General features: G+C 45.0%; 1 protein-coding gene across 2 annotated transcripts in view; it reads right to left on the bottom strand.

Moving 5' to 3' along the window:
• Positions 1–17,136, bottom strand: part of ACOT7 (acyl-CoA thioesterase 7) — a 68,144-nt gene that overhangs the window by 15,931 nt on the left and 35,077 nt on the right. For both annotated transcript variants that reach the window (XM_035119371.3, XM_088671782.1), the window contains exon 7: positions 10,178–10,294. In XM_035119371.3, the coding sequence (XP_034975262.1) occupies positions 10,178–10,294 (117 nt within the window). The remainder of the gene's footprint in view (positions 1–10,177; positions 10,295–17,136) is intronic.

Here is a 17,136-nt window from a genome sequence, read left to right as displayed (position 1 = left end):
CCTCTGCCCTTTCGAAATCCAGCTTGCACTTCTGGGAGTTCTCGGTCCACATACTGCCTAAGCCTGCCTTGTAGAATTTTAAGCATAACCTTGCTAGCGTGTGAAATGAGCGCAATTGTACGGTAGTTGGAGCATTCTTTGGCACTGCCCTTCTTTGGAATTGGGATGTAGACTGATCTTCTCCAATCCTCTGGCCATTGCTGAGTTTTCCAAACTTGCTGGCATATTGGGTGTAGCATCTTAACAGCATCATCTTTTAAAATTTTAAATAGTTCAGCTGGGATATCATCACTTCCACTGGCCTTGTTATTAGCAGTGCTTTCTAAGGCCCATTTGACTTCACTCTCCAAGATGTCTGGCTCAAGGTCAGCAACCACACTACCTGGGGTGTACGAGACCTCCATATCTTTCTGGTATAATTCCTCTGTGTATTCCTGCCACCTCTTCTTGATGTCTTCTGCTTCTGTTAGGTCCTTACCACTTTTGTCCTTTATTATGGTAATCTTTGTACGAAATGTTCCTTTCATATCTCCAATTTTCTTGAACAGATCTCTGGTTTTCCCCATTCTATTCTTTTCCTCTATTTCTTTGCATTGCTCATTTAAGAAGACCCTCTTGTCTCTCCTTGCTGTATTTTGGAAATCTGCATTCAGTTTCCTGTATCTTTCCCTATCTCCCTTGCATTTTGCTTGCCTCCTCTCCTCCGCTATTTGTAAGGCCTCGTTGGACAGCCATTTTGCTTTCTTGCATTTCCTTTTCCTTGGGATGGTTTTCGTTGCTGCCTCCTGTATAATGTTACAAGCCTCCATCCATAGTTCTTCAGGCACTCTGTCCACCAAATCTAAATCCTTAAACCTGTTCCTCACTTCCACTGTGTATTCATAAGGGATTTGATTCAGATTGTATCTTACTGGCCCAGTGGTTTTTCCTACTTTCTTCAGTTTAAGCTGGAATTTTGCTATAAGAAGCTGATGATCTGAGTTACAGTCAGCTCCAGGTCTTGTTTTTGCTGACTGTATAGAGCTTCTCCATCTTTGGCTGCAGAGAATATAATCAATCTGATTTCGATGCTGCCCATTTGGTGATATCCATGTGTAGAGTCGTCTCTTGTGTTGTTGGAAGAGAGTGTTTGTGATGACCAGCTTGTTCTCTTGACAGAACTCTATTAGCCTTTGCCCTGCTTCATTTTGAACTCCAAGGCCAAACTTGCCAGTTGTTCCTTTTATCTCTTGATTCCCTACTTTAGCATTCCAATCCCCTGTAATGAGAAGAACATCCTTCTTTGGTGTCATTTCTAGAAGGTGTTGTAGGTCTTCATAGAATTGGTCAATTTCACTTTCTTCAGCACCGGTAGTTGGTGCATAAACTTGGATTACTGTGATGTTAAAAGGTCTGCCTTGGATTCGTATCGAGATCATTCTGTCATTTTTGAGATTGCATCCCATTACAGCTTTTGCCACTCTTTTGTTGACTATGAGGGCCACTCCATTTCTACTACAGGATTCTTGCCCACAGTAGTAGATATGATAGTCACCCGAACTGAATTCGCCCATTCCCTTCCATTTTAGTTCACTGATGCCCAGGATGTCGATATTTATTCTTGTCATCTCATTTTTGACCACATCCAGCTTACCTCCATTCATGCTTCTTACATTCCAGGTTCCTATGCAATATTTTTCTTTACAGCATTGGACTTTCCTTTCGCTTCCAGGCATATCCGCAACTGAGCGTCCTTTCGGCTTTGGCCCAGCCGCTTCATCAGCTCTGAATCTACTTGTAGTTGTCCTCCGCTCTTCCTCAGTAGCATGTTGGACGCCTTCCGACCTGAGGGGCTCATCTTCCAGCGTCATAACTTTTATATGCCTGTTGCCTTTGTCCATGGAGTTTTCTTGGCAGGGATACTGGAGTGGCTTGCCAGTTCCTTCTCCAGGTGGATCACGTTTAGTCAAAACTCTCCACTATGACCTGTCCATCTTGGGTGGCCCTGCATGGCATAGCTCATAGCTTCTCTGAGTTATTCAAGCCCCTTCGCCACGACAAGGCATTGATCCATGAAGGGGAAAAATGCATTAACTGTGAACTTTTAGTTTGCATTTATTCCATGGCAGCAGCCGGGGTGGGGGGCAAATTAACAGAAAGGTACCATTTTCCAGCACAACTATACATTCTGTGCTTTAATTTGTTCATCTAAGTGCCCTACAGATTATCCAAAGCTGGCTTAGACTTTGCAAATAGATGTCAAGCAATCACTCAAGTGAGGTTTTCAAATACAGGGATGACTCATGGCCCACTAAGGCAGACCCATCTACCCCCGACACCCTGCTTCCCACAGTAATCTATCAGATACCTCTGCAAAGATCACAAGGGAGCTTGAAAGCAACATCCTGCTCTTGCTGCTGTTGCTTGGCAACCAGAACCCAGAGGTTGACTGCCTCTAAACATGGAGGCTCCATACTCTGAAGACGCATAAGGCCACCACATTGATGAAGGCTATGGAGGTCTGGGTCTGGGCTATATTTTTATTTTTAATGTATTTCCCACCCTTCCTCTCAAAGGAGCCCAGGGCAATGAACAAGTGATAAAAAACGGTATTCAGATACAGCTGCAGAGTGGAAAAGATCTCAGCTTAAAAGGCTTGCTGAATGAGGAAGGTTTTTGGTAGGTGCAGAAATGATGCCTGTCTAATATTCAAGTAGAGGGGAGTTCCAAAGGGTACATGCAACAACACTAAATGCTAGAATCCCGCACTATGCAGAACAGAGCTTCTGATAAGATAGCATCTGCAGGATGCCCTCATATGCAGAGCATAGTGATCAATTCGGTATATAAGAGGCAAGACAATTTTTCAGGTATCTTGGGTCCCAAGCTGTATAGGACTTTATACACCAGAATAAAGTGAATTCTGCAAATTAAACTATGATTTGTGTGCTGCCAGACAATTTCCCTGGATGATCCTGGGTTCTGGCATTACAGGAGGAGGAGTGGGGAGAGTTTATGGCACAGAGAAGGGATAGAAAGAAATTTTTCCTCCTTATCTCACAACATGAGTGGACATCCACTAGTGAAGCTGAATATTGGAAGATTCAGGACAGATAAAAGAAATAACTTCACCATACAAATCCTAGTTAAACTATGGAACTCGCTCCCACAGGAGGCAGTGATGGCCACCAATTTGGATGATTTGAAAAGAGGACTGGAGACATTCGTGGAGGATAAGGCTATCAATGGTAACTAACCATGATCGCTATTCTCTCCCTCCACGGTTGGAAACAGCAATGCTTCTGAATACATTGCTGGAAAGGACAGGAGGGGAGAGGACTCTTGTGCTCAAGTCCTGCCGCTGGCAGGCATCTGGTTGGCCACTGTGAGAACAGGATGCGAGACTACATGAGCCCCCTTTGGCCTGAACCCACAGACGCTTCCTGGGTTCACACCATTCCTGATTTTAAGACTCATTGCAACAGCACTGGCGTGTTACCCCAGGAGTCAATCTAACATGCTCCTCCAGAGACACCCACGTTATATAACCCACTGAGAGTGTGTAGCTGACAGGGGGATTCTTTTGGGCACAGGAACTTCTCTCAAGCAGTCGCTCTTTACCACCCCAGGAAGAGACAACAAGAGGGTGTCTTGTAAAATGAACAGCGTTGGAGGAAAAAGGCATGCAGTGGCAAAACCTTTCAGAATAGGTTCATGACGTGCTGTATTCAGTGTTGGACCTTCTCAGCCCATTAATTTCAAGTGGTTTACTCAGAGTATACCTAAGCTAAATGCAGCCCAAGGCATGTGTGCACCACACAGCTGGGTGCACATTTCAGCCTTGAGCACATCACACCAATCCTGGCTGGAGGCATTTTATTAAATCATATTAAGTCAAATTTGTAGGCTGGTGCCCACTTCCTTCCACCACGAAAGTCAAGAAACACAAAGACCCGGCCCACATCTAGGAATACTCTGGGCTGCTCATTTCAGCACCTGTTCTTCTGTCACACCCCACCACCCTCTGTGCATTTGCCTGACGGGCTGCAAATGTCAGGCGTGTTTTTGAATTACTGAAACTTGGGTTGTAGATTTGTGCTCCCATGCACTCCCTCCCTTTTTTTTAGGTTAACAGCCTGAATCTGCTGTTTTATTCATGCATGGAACAGCCTACTCTGCAACTTTAAGCGTTAGAGTGTGTGGGGGGGGGGGGGAAGAGAGAGAGTAGAGAGGGAAAGAGCCAATCCAGAACACATGACTATCTTAAAACACACACACAGGGGGGTGGGGATGGATGAGGAACAGTAAAGTCGGATGGTTTTTCCACATCTCTGCGATTGAATAAGAGCACCTAATCAGTTTTGACATTTAAAAGAGAAACAGCAGGTTCCATCTGTTAAGAGATGCTATTATCTGTAATTTCAAGCCTCCTTTGTGATGTGAAGGAAAGGAAACGGATCCCTTAGCATGGAAAGCAAACAAGACTGATCTCCAGAACAGTGTGTGTGTGTGTCCTCCCCCTCCCCAGACACACATCTGGTTGGAAAAGGAAAAACACAGCTAATGCCAGATACCCCCTCCCCCTCAGATACAGAATTCCAGCTGTTGAGAGGGGTGGCCCAAGTCAGCCTGGGGCCCTCCAGATGTTTGGAACCACAACTCCCATTAGCCTCGGTCAGCAGGGTCATGCTCCTGTCACCCCCAGCATCATACAGCTATGCTGGCTAAGGCTGATGGGAGTGGTAGCCCAAAACATCTGGTGAGCCCCAGGCTGTCCCACAGCAACTCATGGGCCTGGGACCCACAGCTGGGTTGCAGCCTGGTCTAAGATCGGTCACAACACCAGCACCACAGAAATACTGTGGGGGAGTGAAATAAGAAGTGAGCCCCCAGATGTATGTCTGGATTCAAGGAAGGAGCCAGGTCTGAAATCACTGAAGTCCGCTAGGCAGCATTGAGGACACCATCCCTTAGTTTCACTGCTGACCTGCCATTCAGCAGCACCCTGTCTCTAAAACATGGAGGCGCCATTCAGTATCAGGCAGCAAATAATCACAGATAATACATCCTCCTCCATTAATTTGTCTAATCCAGGCATCTCCAAACTTTGGCCCTCCAGATGTTTCGGACTACAATTCCCATCTTCCCCGACCACTGGTCCTGTTAGCTAGGGATCATGGGAGTTGTAAGCCAAAACATCTGGACGGCCGCAGTTTGGGGATGCCTGGTCTAATCCTTCTTTAAAGACGCCCATGAGCACACCCCATGGCAGTGAAGTACAAATTTCTGCACTGTGTGAATGGGCAGTCAGTTTGTTTTTGTCTGTCCTGAATCTACAGCCCAAATCTCCTTTAAAATAGGGTTGGACAAATTCATGGAGGATATCAATGGCTACTAGACATGATGGCTATGTTCTGCTTCTACAGCGAAAGCCACACAGTGGTAGAGTGCTCTTGTGGTCAGATCCCGCTTGCAGGTTTCCATTGGGGGCAACTAGTTGGCCAGTGTGAGAACAGGATGCTAGGCTAGATTGGCCGTTGGTTTGATCCAGCACGCCCTTCTTATGTTCTTATTTCACAATATGATCCTGAATTCTTATTATGAGACAACTTCTCATTGCATAATTTTATGCACCTCCATCATGTCAACCTTCTCCCACAAACTAAAAGAATCAAATGCTTAACCGCTTCCTCATAGAGGAGGTGCTACAATCCCTTGACAATTCTCGTTGCCCTTATCTGAACCTTTCTCAGCTCTGTAACAAGATGGCACACTCAGCACAGCATTCTCTGCACACATATTAGATGTTATTTGGTTAACACCAAGCCTGATAACATTTGGGAACTGCTGGTATTTCTCCACAAGGACAGCTCATCTCCAGTGCATGTCTAATACTTCTTCATAAGATCTATTTGGGCAACATTTTAACAGGTTCATGATTTCCTTTCTTATGTAGCAAATACCCCAGAGACAGGTAAAGGCAGGAGCAAAGACACCCGGGAGGTGTGGAAGCCGTCTTGCAATGTTATTGTCTTCTTCTGCTCCAAAAGGAGCGCATTTGGAATTAAACACAGCTGGAGGCTCAGTCACAGAATGTGTCATGCCAGAGTTTGTTGCACCAGGTGTATGTGTTTCTCATGGAGTTTTCTGTAAACAAAGTTATCCAATACCCTGCTGGGCAAAGCCAGATGAAACAATGTGGCTCTTAACCTTCCTCCATTAGGCTACATTCCAGTCACATGGAAGTCTGAACATGAACACACACACCCCTCCATCCACGGAAGCAGGAGGCATTAGCACAGTTCAAGGACATGTTCCAGCCAGGCAAAAGCATGTCAGGAGAGTGCAGAGCAGGACCAATGAGGGGTGTGGCCTGGGGAGAGTTCCAAGGGGCTGATAAGAGAATTCTGGGGGCCACTTTGGGGCCTGAGATCACACATCTCTGCATTCTCTGTAGGGGAGTGGCAGCTAACCCATGGCCTACCCAAATGGTTTGTACCACCCCCGCACAAGACCCCCAACAATTTTGCAGTGGCGGCGGCAGATTTATTTGTTAACACATAAATGTACCAAACTGCTCTGCAACCACTCAGTGTTTTCGGTGTGCTATGGATGGCTTTGTGCTAGCAACTGAGGCAGGATCAGCACTGTTGGTCATCTCCTGATTCCGCATTCTAGAACGCTCAGCAATTTTCCCCTGAGTGCAAAAATTAGAACAGATAACTTGCTATTTTGAAGGTTATTGTGGCCAGTTAGACCCCAATTAATGTAAGCGGGGGAAATGCAACACTGCTGGATCAAGGTGTCAGCGAGGGGGGAAGAGAAGATCTAAATGTTTTCAAAGTAGTGAAATGCTCATCTAAACAAAACAACTCCTTTATATTGAAGCAGCAGCTAAGGTTTAATTGAGGTTTTAGTCCCCATGTGTTGCTTTTTTCAATTCATATCTCCAGCAACCATATGAAAAAGGGGACAAATGAATCAGCAATCTATCAACATTGAAATTAACATTGACTTCCAAACCCTGCATAACTGGCCAACTTTACTGTAAACAGCAAACCTTAATACCTTGTCACACAAACATGTCCCCCCAACAAAAACAAAAAGAAATACTTTTCCTGGTTTTTGTTTTGCTTTTGAACTACGACTTGACAGGGGCCTATCTGATTCCAGCATAGTAGCATAAACATCGCCTACAAACAAACAAAATCTCTAGAGGATTAAGCACTAAAATAAAAATGTCAAGAAAGGAACATATCCTGCATGCCTCCATTCTCAACTGCATTGTGTGGTAGGTAAATAACACAGATGTAAAACATGAAGATGGGAGTGAAATCATACTGCCTCCCTGCCCAGCTGGTTGCTTCCATGCCAATTGCCCGGTTTGGATAATAAATTTCGTTTGTGTGTTGTTTTTTTTTTTAAAAAAAACATTGACAGAGAAAGAGGCAAGTCCCAGGGTTCATGTAATTTTAAAGTCAGCTGTGAAAGGCGTCCACCCCAGTGACTTGCAGCTGGTGAGCTGTCACTTCTGGTATGAATTTGCCTTGGGAAAGGGACAGACAAGCGGCAATTATTCTTTACTGTGCTCGTGTGGGTGGGAGCAAAGGCAGCTTGCTTTTTCCAAGTTCACCCCTGAGAAAGAAGAGCACGCAGCCTGGCTAGGCAAGAAGCTCATCTCCATTTAGGAAGGGTTTGGCTTCCTAGCACTTGATTAATACCTGCAAGGCTGAAAAGCCCTACCGACAACAAGGCACCCCACAAACTGGCAAGTCAGGCTGGGTCATTTTAATCACTTCCTATTTCAGAAAGCAGGAATGGACAGATCACTATGCCAATTGTCAATTTTGTCATTGCTTAATCCTAATTCTGTCCTGCCCTGTTTCCACATTAATCTGCAATTTTCTAAAAAACAAAACAAAAACAGAAATCCACACACAAAAAATTTAATATGTATTTAGATACATATTGCGATGAAGTATTTTATTTCAAGCTTTGAAAGGTATTTTATCCTAACACACACCTTTTTCATATGCATTTTGATATGTTTTTTTGAGGAGAGATCCGTCTAGCAAACTCTACAGGATCATTACAATCTGATCTGTATATTAGGTTTGGGAAGTGTGAATTAAGATATGCCAGTTTTAAAATTTGGAGCAAACTAAATTCTCTCCCAGCTTTAATGTAGAGAAGGTTATGTGCATATGTGTGTGTTGTTGTTGTTGTTTTAAAAAAAGTTTTATTGCGGTAGGTCAGGGGTGTTCATTACAGATCTCAGATTAGCCTCAATGTTGCCAGGAAAAAGCTGGTAGCTCAAAGAGAACAATGGTGAATTGGAACTCTATGAACTCCTGCTGAAATTCGTGGGATTTTTCCACTGCAGTCAGAGACCCAACACTGAGTTGAAAAAGTCAGCCTTTCAGGAGGCTGTTTCTCTCCACGCAGGGGTAATCACCTCTGACCCACATTCTATCCCATAAAGATTTTGAGAGCTAATTTAATCCAGTCAAGCTTTCAGAAACAGAACATGCTCAAAAGTCAACACGGCCACTGACAGTCAGAAGGGAAGGGCTTGCTTCTCAACTCAAAGGTAAACATCACTGAGTCAAGAGTGGGGGCTCCTTCCCACACTCTACTAATGTTTTCTTGTGTTTTCCTCAAAGGGTCTCAACACTACCCACACGGTTTGCTGGGGCACACTGTGGATCAAAAGAAACAGCTGAGGGCTCCTGTGACCCAGCTGGATGTGCCCACAAGGGAGGCTGCCTGCTGCACCCCTGCATGGTTCAGTGACAGCATGTCATTGCCTGGAGCACCTAGTATTTAGGTAGAAGGAAAAAGCTACAGTATCATGCTCTCATCCTGCCTGAGGCTCACCCCTCTTAGGAACAAAAGCTGGACTGGATGGCTCTCTGCCTGATTCAGCAGAGAGATGGGGGGGAAATATATACTGACCTCTAAGTTCTCTCTATACACATAACAGAGATTTCAGTATTGGTTCAGTATGGTGGGAAATGCAGCCCTGCTTGGAAGGCCACTGACACTCCATGCCCTTGCTGGAAAACCAGGCATTTCTCCCTCCCTGCTAGGAGACAAGATGTGGCAGCTTTCAAAGATCCATGCTGGGATCACCTTCCTTTGCTGCATTTCAATGCAATGTACATTCTGTATTTTCAAATATATATTCATATTATTTTAATTCTATTGCAGTTTAATTGTTGTTTCAAAGATTATCTTTCATATGCTTTTAGCTTTTTGTACTATATCTAAATACACGTAAGCTGCCTTGCATCCTGGTCTGGGAAAAAGGTGGGATATGAATAAATATAATACATAAAATAATAATAATAATCATGTGGGATTCTGCAGAGCAGAATTTAGATCTCCCTTCCACCCAGTTTCCCTTTGTCTTTGCACGGCAAGCGTATTTGGAACAAAAACCCAGCGGAAGAAGCAGTGCTCCGCTAGGGATGTTCTAGGCCGGGCATAGGCAAAAAGTGCAGGCTGGGCAGCAAGTTGTCAGGACCACAGAGAGCTCCCTGTGGGCTGGCAGCACCTTCAGGCCAGATGTGACTGGCTGACCAGCAGGGAGCTTGGAGTATGGCTTGCCTGGAGCCAACTCAAGGCTGACATGGGCAGTGCAGAGAAAGGGGCGTGTGAAGTCCTGCCCCCTAGGAGAAAGCATGCAGTCCCTCAGGCGTGGGATGCCTCCTGACACCCTAGCTGGTCACAGTGGTCTACAGGGATACAAGGGAATCTGGGAGGTGAAACTATTTCTCAGGAGCAGAGGAGACCTCACTGCCTGCAAGGACTCTTCACTGGGGAAGGATGAATTGTCCATAGTAGAACATCAGCTTTGCATTCAAAAAGCCCAGTTCGCCATCTCCAGTACCTCATGATAGGGCTCCATGCCTAAACCCCTGGAGATACATTGCTGGTTAGTGCATACAACACTGAGCTGGATCCACCAATGTCCAACTCAGCATAAGGCACCTCCTTATGTTCCTCCTTCCCTGCGGAGATCTCTAGCAGGGTAGCCAATTTGCTGTCTCCTGCAGCAGTTCAGGCATCTGGTCCTCTCCTTCCTCAAGTCTTTGGACCCTCCGTCCGACTTGGGAGTAAGGCCAGTGTCTTGGGCCATGAAAGTGTAAATGCAATGGAAAAAATGAAATGCTTATGTCCATCCCCATCAATTTACCTTTTTTAATCTTTTCATGGAAATTGATGGCGTCCACAGATGCAGTGACTATGTTGGTCTTGCAATGGCGAGCAGCAACGATCCCAGCTACCTCATCCATCAGCTTCATAGTAACACCTGCAGGAAAGAGAATGACCAGTTATTAACTGAGGCAGCCACAAGAGGAGGAAGCCTGCCCCATCTGACCGGGTTGCCCCAGCCACTCTGGGCAATAAACTACCCAATCGCCCTTACCCACCCTCAGCCACTGGGCTCCCCACATCCCCCCCCCGGCTCCTAAGTCTTCAGCAGAACCTGCAAAAAGCCTTTCAGATTTTTCCTCTTTAAGGACTGGAAAGCTGCTGTTTGGGAGCATGCAGAAATTACTCTGTTCTATCCTGGTGGCCATTCTTCCAGGCTGCAGAAAATGAATCCTGCAACTTCTCTATGGAAGTGCAGAAACTGGTACAGCCCACAGAATTCAGCAGGTTGAGTGTATCATTTTTCACGTTATTTTAAAGCATACATGTTTCTGACTCTTCAGGATGGGGGGGGGGCAGGCTCAGAAGCATATGACGTGCCTCTGAAGCCAGAATGGGGCTTCCTTCATATCTGGGCTTAGAGGCATGAGCAAGGATGCATTCAGACATGGTAATATTGCCTTACTTTTCCTGATTATAATTTCCTTCAGTTCCCTTCTAAACATTCCCTTCACATTGCAGGTTATGGAACTCTGGCTATTTGACCACTATACTGGCATGCTGTGCTACATTTTATTCATGCCAGTGGGCACAGGTGGCATAAAAACAAATGTCATTAGAAAATGTCACTAATCTCTCCCTGCTTTCCGCACAGGCATGTTTTTGTTCCCCCATGATCCCCACACCCACAAAAATAGCAGGAAGAGTTGTATGCCGGTATACTGCCCCAAATTTTGTCACTTTGCTCCCACAATTTGCCAGCTTAAGGGGGTTGCAAACAGATCTCTCCTGGAATCAAACAACAGGGAAATGAGCGCTAAACATGCACTATGTTCCATCAGTTTTCCAGAAGTGGCTTTTACACCACGTGAAGGCTCAAATACAATGCATAAATCAACAGTTTGGGGGAAATCAGGGAAATGGAATCAACTGCTGTATGGACACAGCCCTGGTAGGGCTTCAAAAAGCAGAGGTTATGTCTTCCCAGCAGCCTTGAATTCTTATCTTAGGAATTAGCTACACATGACGAGCTAAGGTTTTCAGCACTCAATAACACCACTGAGGAAACACCCCAACTTCCCTCCAGCAGCTGGATCTTTTCCCCAAAAAAGTACTGTATTTGTATGTTTGTTTAAAACAAAACAAAACAGGAAAAGCCAAAGAACAAAGAATATAACAACGTTCCAGGAGTCATACCATGACATAAACATTGAAATATTCCATGATGACATGGCAGGCTCAGCCCGGCAGGCCATTAGTTAGTGTTTTGTCAAAGAGCAGATCCTCCAAACTTTTATCCGTGAACCAGATGGGAGTATACAGATTGGTGCGTTTCACAGCAGATACAGTACTACAAATGTGAACCAAATTCTGATGAATAAATCTTGTTTAATTAGGCCTTTGTGCAGCCTTCTTTCATTTGTGAGCTTTTCTGCCAAGAAAGCTCTCCAGGCTCGGTCGAACAAAGCAGACAGAGAGACAAGTTTGAGGCTTGTTTCCAGTTTTTAGCAATTTCCTGTCGAGGAGCAGCAGCCAGTGAGTGCTATCAAGCCTTTCTGTGGAAGCTTGTTATCTGCATTCTAGAAAGTGGATGAGAGCTAAAGACAGAGATCCACAGCTAGCTAGACCTTAAAGGACCACATTCTCTTAATATCAACTCTTAAGAGTTCCAAAATCCTGATTGACCAGAGAGGCCTTTGGGGGTTGGGCACAGCCAGAATCTAGAATACCCATCCCAAAGAGATCTGCCTCGCCCCTTCCTGGAGGGTCATCCATTGTAGGATGAAGACCTATTTTAAGGAAGGTATTTGGTTGCTAGTGATCTTAGTGAACTCTTGAGTTTACCTCTGCTCTTTTATTGCTGTTTCTTCTTTGAAGTAATAATGTTTTAAGCATTTAGACTGTATTTTCAAATTCCTTTTTCTTTGTTGGGCCCAACAGCCATTTTTGGAACGGCAGGACACAAACATTTCAAGTAAGTGCACAATACATACTGCAGCTTAACAAGGCCCAAAGATCTTCAGAGAAAATGTAGCTGATTTTGGAAGGACAATAAAATGCACTGAAAATTTAAGGTCTGCGGGGAAACAGAATTCCTATCCTCCAGACTCTCCTTTGGAACGGTCTCTGATCAAAAGGAAGCCTGCATTCTTCCTCCAGGCTTCAATTTCCACTTCCCCACAAGGTTTAAGGAACATAAAAGAAGAGGCCAAGCCATTCTTCTACAGAAAAAAAACAGGCAAAGCAATTTAAGGCAAAGCACAGCAAGTGTTACAGGCAAGTGGAGCATTCATCACAGCAGGTAAGAAAGGAGGGGAGGGGGAGGGGGAAAGAGGAGGGCCGCGGTGACTTATGCACAAGTCAACATCTATTCTGACAAGAATTTTAAGTGGCATAAAGGCCTTTGGGAGGGGAGGTTGTGAAGTAGCTTCTCTCACTCGTAGCTGAGTAAGATTGTCTTCCATGAAGACAAAGTAAAGCCTGTTCTCCAATTGGAGCACTTGCAGGCCAGTGTTTCCCAGTTATCAGTGCTTATACTACATTTTCAAAACCAAACGGGGAGATGAATTGCTTGAAATTTTGGTACTACTGCTTTGATCCCCGAATCTTGAAGAGTGGGGAATAAATTATTTACTTACGGTTCTTTTTATACATATATGCAACACAATGAGAGTTTTCTGGGACAAATTAAAAGTAGCTGTACACAAAAAGGACACTATGAAAATCTAATGCAGCACAAAATCGAAAATGTAACCACAACGCAAAGTTCACAGCAGCACTGAAGATTTACAGGCCTTTAAAATTCCAGGCGTACCTATATTTGAAAGAGAGAGATTAAAAAAGAAGACTGCCCAGGTTCTCTCGGTCCTGGAAGTATAATAAATTAGGTGACAGGCAAGCCACTCTGGGTAGTGCATTTTGAACAGAGGGATGCTCCAAGCATCCTGCTCTCTTTATCATTAGCTGGAAACAACAGAGGAATAGACAACCACCGTATTTTTCCATCCATGTATAATTGAATTGGGGGACTACAATTCAAGAAAAAAAAATGTGTATTTTTTACTACCCATGTATAAGACGCCCCCAAAAATTCGACATTATTTTAAGGGAAAAAACCTAGTCTTATACATGGAAAAATACGGTATATCTGGGACTGCATCCAACCATGCTCCTGAGCACCTCCACAGGAGATGATGGCTGGGTAAACCAGCATGGGATAGTGTTAAAAGGGTCAAACTAGGACTGAGTGAGACAGGGCCACTAAAGCCTCCTCATTTCTCCATCCCACTGCAGGCCCCAGGCTCCCTGCATGTGTCCCACTGGGAGACACAGGGAGCTGTAGACAGCAAAGCCTCCTTCTGTATGAGAGCCAGCAGTAGCCGCAGCAGTTAAAAATGTTGGACTAGGACCTGGGAGACCGGGGTTCAAAACCGCACTCAGCCATGAAGCTCAATGGGTGGCCTTGGGGCAGTCACTCTGCCTCACTCTGCCTGACCTACCTCACAGGGTTGTTGTAAGGATAAAATGGGGGAAAGGGAGAACCATATGTGCTGCCTTGTGCTCCTTGTAATCAATTAAAATAATCTCCTGATCCGATCTATTGCATTTGGTCTGATGCTGGTTTTCTGAAAGACTGCCTGCATACCACTTCATTTGGTCCGTGTGGGTAGACATCAGGCTTTTTAGAATGGGACAACAGAATCAGATTGACATGGGGAAATGGCTTGCAAGTCTCTCTCTCTCTCTCTCTCTCTCTCTCTCTCTCTCTCTCTCTGCCTAGCATCATGGCCTGTGAAATAAACAGCATACAGGTTGGGAAGTCAGAGAGAGATGCAACACCATTTCTTTTACTACTTGCTTTCAGCGTATTCCATAGAGATGCAGCCCCCCCCCCCCAGCCTGAAGCAAGGCAATGTGGCTCCGACTGACAGGGAAGCTAATAGTTACTAAAAATACCCTAGCAAGTGCACGCTCACTAGAACCGTGACTTCCTTCCTTGCACTGCTGTTAAAGCAACAGCAACAGGAGGAAGAGCGTACTGTCTTCCTAAAACATGGACCGTCACTTCCCCCATCATGCTGCTTCCCTAGAAGCAAAGATGGAAATGTGCAGTGCACTGATGTAGCAGCACGGAGAGAGGGACAAGTGATCCTATATGTTATGGGGGAATCATGCACTATAGGGAAGCCGTTTAAGTGGCATTTGCCTCTCTTCCTTAATGTGGGGATCTGTCCTAAGCAAAGCTCATCATCGGCAGGGCGGGTCTTGCGGACACCCCAGGAAGCTGAACATTGGAGGATTCGGGGAAGATAAAAGAAAGTCCTTCTTCAAATACAGTAGTTAAACTATGGAATTCACTGCCACATTGGCTACTAAGTCAGGATGGCTATGTTCTGCCTCCATGGCCGGAGGCAATAATGCTTCTGAACACCAGTTTCTCAAAGCCAAAGGAGGGGAGAGCGTTCTCATGTTCAGGTCCTGCTTCTGTTTGGCCACTGCGAGAACAAGAGGCTGGACTACATGGGCCATGCTTATGTCTGTCTCAAAACACAGCCAGGGATAACACCTGAGAGCTTTAAAAATCAGAACTGTATTCTCAAATGCAAACCATGATCTTATCTTTGCACTCATTGTTATGAAACTGTGCCAGCATTTAGCTATGTTTGGCGGCGGCGGCGGCGGCGGGGGGCGGCACAGTTGGTACAGTGCCAATCTCTCTCTCTCCCCCCCCCCTTTCCATGTGACCTCAGAGAGGACGTCTGGAACCAGTGTCACAGTGGTATGAATTGGATGTGGGCTAACAAACTGAGACTTAAACCAAATAAGAAAAAAGTTTGGTAAATCCTGATTTATAGGGACACAGGTGGTCCTACAGGGCAAGAGTGCCCCCACCCACCCACGAGCAGCTTACAGTTCTCCTGGACCCAAGCTCTGCTCCTTGATACATCAGGTCAGTAGTTGTGGCATGACAAGCTTTTGCAGAATTTCAGCTTGTGCAACAGCAATGCTCTTTCTTATAAAAAGCAGGTCTTCACACTGTCACACTTGGATCACATCAAAGCTACACCGTGTGAGGCTGCCTTTGGTAATGTCAGCAGGCACAAAATGGCCAATTTTGTCTGCAACGGGTAGGGTTGTCCCCTTTGGAACACCGACTTCAATATTATTAGATCTCCGCTGGTTTCTGATCAGCTTCCAAGCTTCCAGCTTTATTAATGTTTGGTATATTATAAGCTCATTTGCTTCACCATAATTTTGGAGTAGATTAACTTTTGTTCCATCTTCCTCCATTCTGCTGCTTTAGGCTTTTACCATTTATTTATTTTTTTATCAGACTAGCTTTGAGTAGGACTCAAACCTGGCTTTAAAGGAGGATTAGACAAATTCATGGCTGTTGATGGCTATTGGTATTCAGAAGCATTGCTGCCTCCACAATTGGAGGAAGCAATGCTTCTGAATACCAATTGCTGTAAACTGCAGAAGAGGAGAGTTGGATTCCCAGAGGCATCTGGTTGGCCACTATGAGAACAGGATGCTGGATTAGATGGGTTACTGACCTGATCTGGTGGGCTCTTCTTATGACCTAGGATGGGGAGGGGGACTCCACATGGGACAGAGTTGATGAAATAAAATTTAAAAATAAGGCAAGGGGTGCATAGCAAGCTTTGACCTGCAACATGGAGCGTACAGGCCACACATTTTTCAGTTTCTCAAAAATGTGTCTTAGGATTTACCCTTCAACAATGGAGCAGAGATTTATTGCCTGTGGATAGCAATGAACATCACATAAAACTGTTTCCATCCCACAGACCCAAAACTGTCCAGAGACCTTCACCCATTTTATAAAGAAGTTCATTTAGCAGGATATGTTAAGGTTTTTAACCTTGCCCTTCCTTTCTATCAGCATCCACGTTTCCCCAACATTTACAGCCACTTCATTCAAGCTATCACCTAAAGAGAACAAGAATAATTACACAGGCATTTCTCAGTAATTTTATGTTTGGTGGGAGAAGAGGAGATTTGTCATTTCATAGATGGCAGCCAAATTACAGGGTGTCTATTTGACAGGCAACTCACTCCAGGTTTGGGGATGTTTTCTTTTTAAATACAAGATGCAAATGGGCATGGGCACACACATAGGACAGTAGCCCAGAGTTTTTTTGTTTCTGCTTTGAAACAGAGAAGTATATACCAATAGAGTAGGGAAAGTTGCAGCACACACTACAGCACACCAATATACCACTAAGCGATTCTCTGCTAAAATGTACCTAGCAAGGATGGGGATGGAAAACAACAGATATTGCCCACTTTCCAAGTTAATTCAACTCTTGTTTCTCCATGCCAAAGAATGGAGAACATAGCCACGGTGCCTGAAGTGGGATAAAAGTCCAAAAATTGGCAGGGAGTTACAGCTCAGTAGTAGAGAGCATGCACTGCCTGGATGGGACCACAGGATTTAATCTGCAGCATCCCCAAGAGATGCATCATGAGGTTAAACAGGTTAACCAGCTGCTACTTTCTTGGGACTGAGATACTCTTCAGGCATAGCAAGCTGGCAAATACTGTGCCAGGCCATTAGTCCACCTAGCCTAACATTGCCTATTCCAGGCAGTATTCACCAACCTGGTGCCCCCACCAAGCCATTTTGGGTGACAACTCCCACCAGCCCCAGCCATCTCAGCTGTCACTGCACAGCTGATGGAAGCAGTATTCTGGTTCATTCTGACTGGTTCCCCAAAGTCTCCAGCAGGAACCCAGCTCTGCTACCTCACAACCTTT

Source organism: Zootoca vivipara, chromosome 6 (assembly GCF_965207765.1).
Source record: "Zootoca vivipara chromosome 6, rZooViv2.hap1.1, whole genome shotgun sequence".
NCBI classification, from domain to species: Eukaryota; Metazoa; Chordata; class Lepidosauria; order Squamata; family Lacertidae; genus Zootoca; species Zootoca vivipara.
This window is presented reverse-complemented; position numbering and strand designations above follow the sequence as displayed.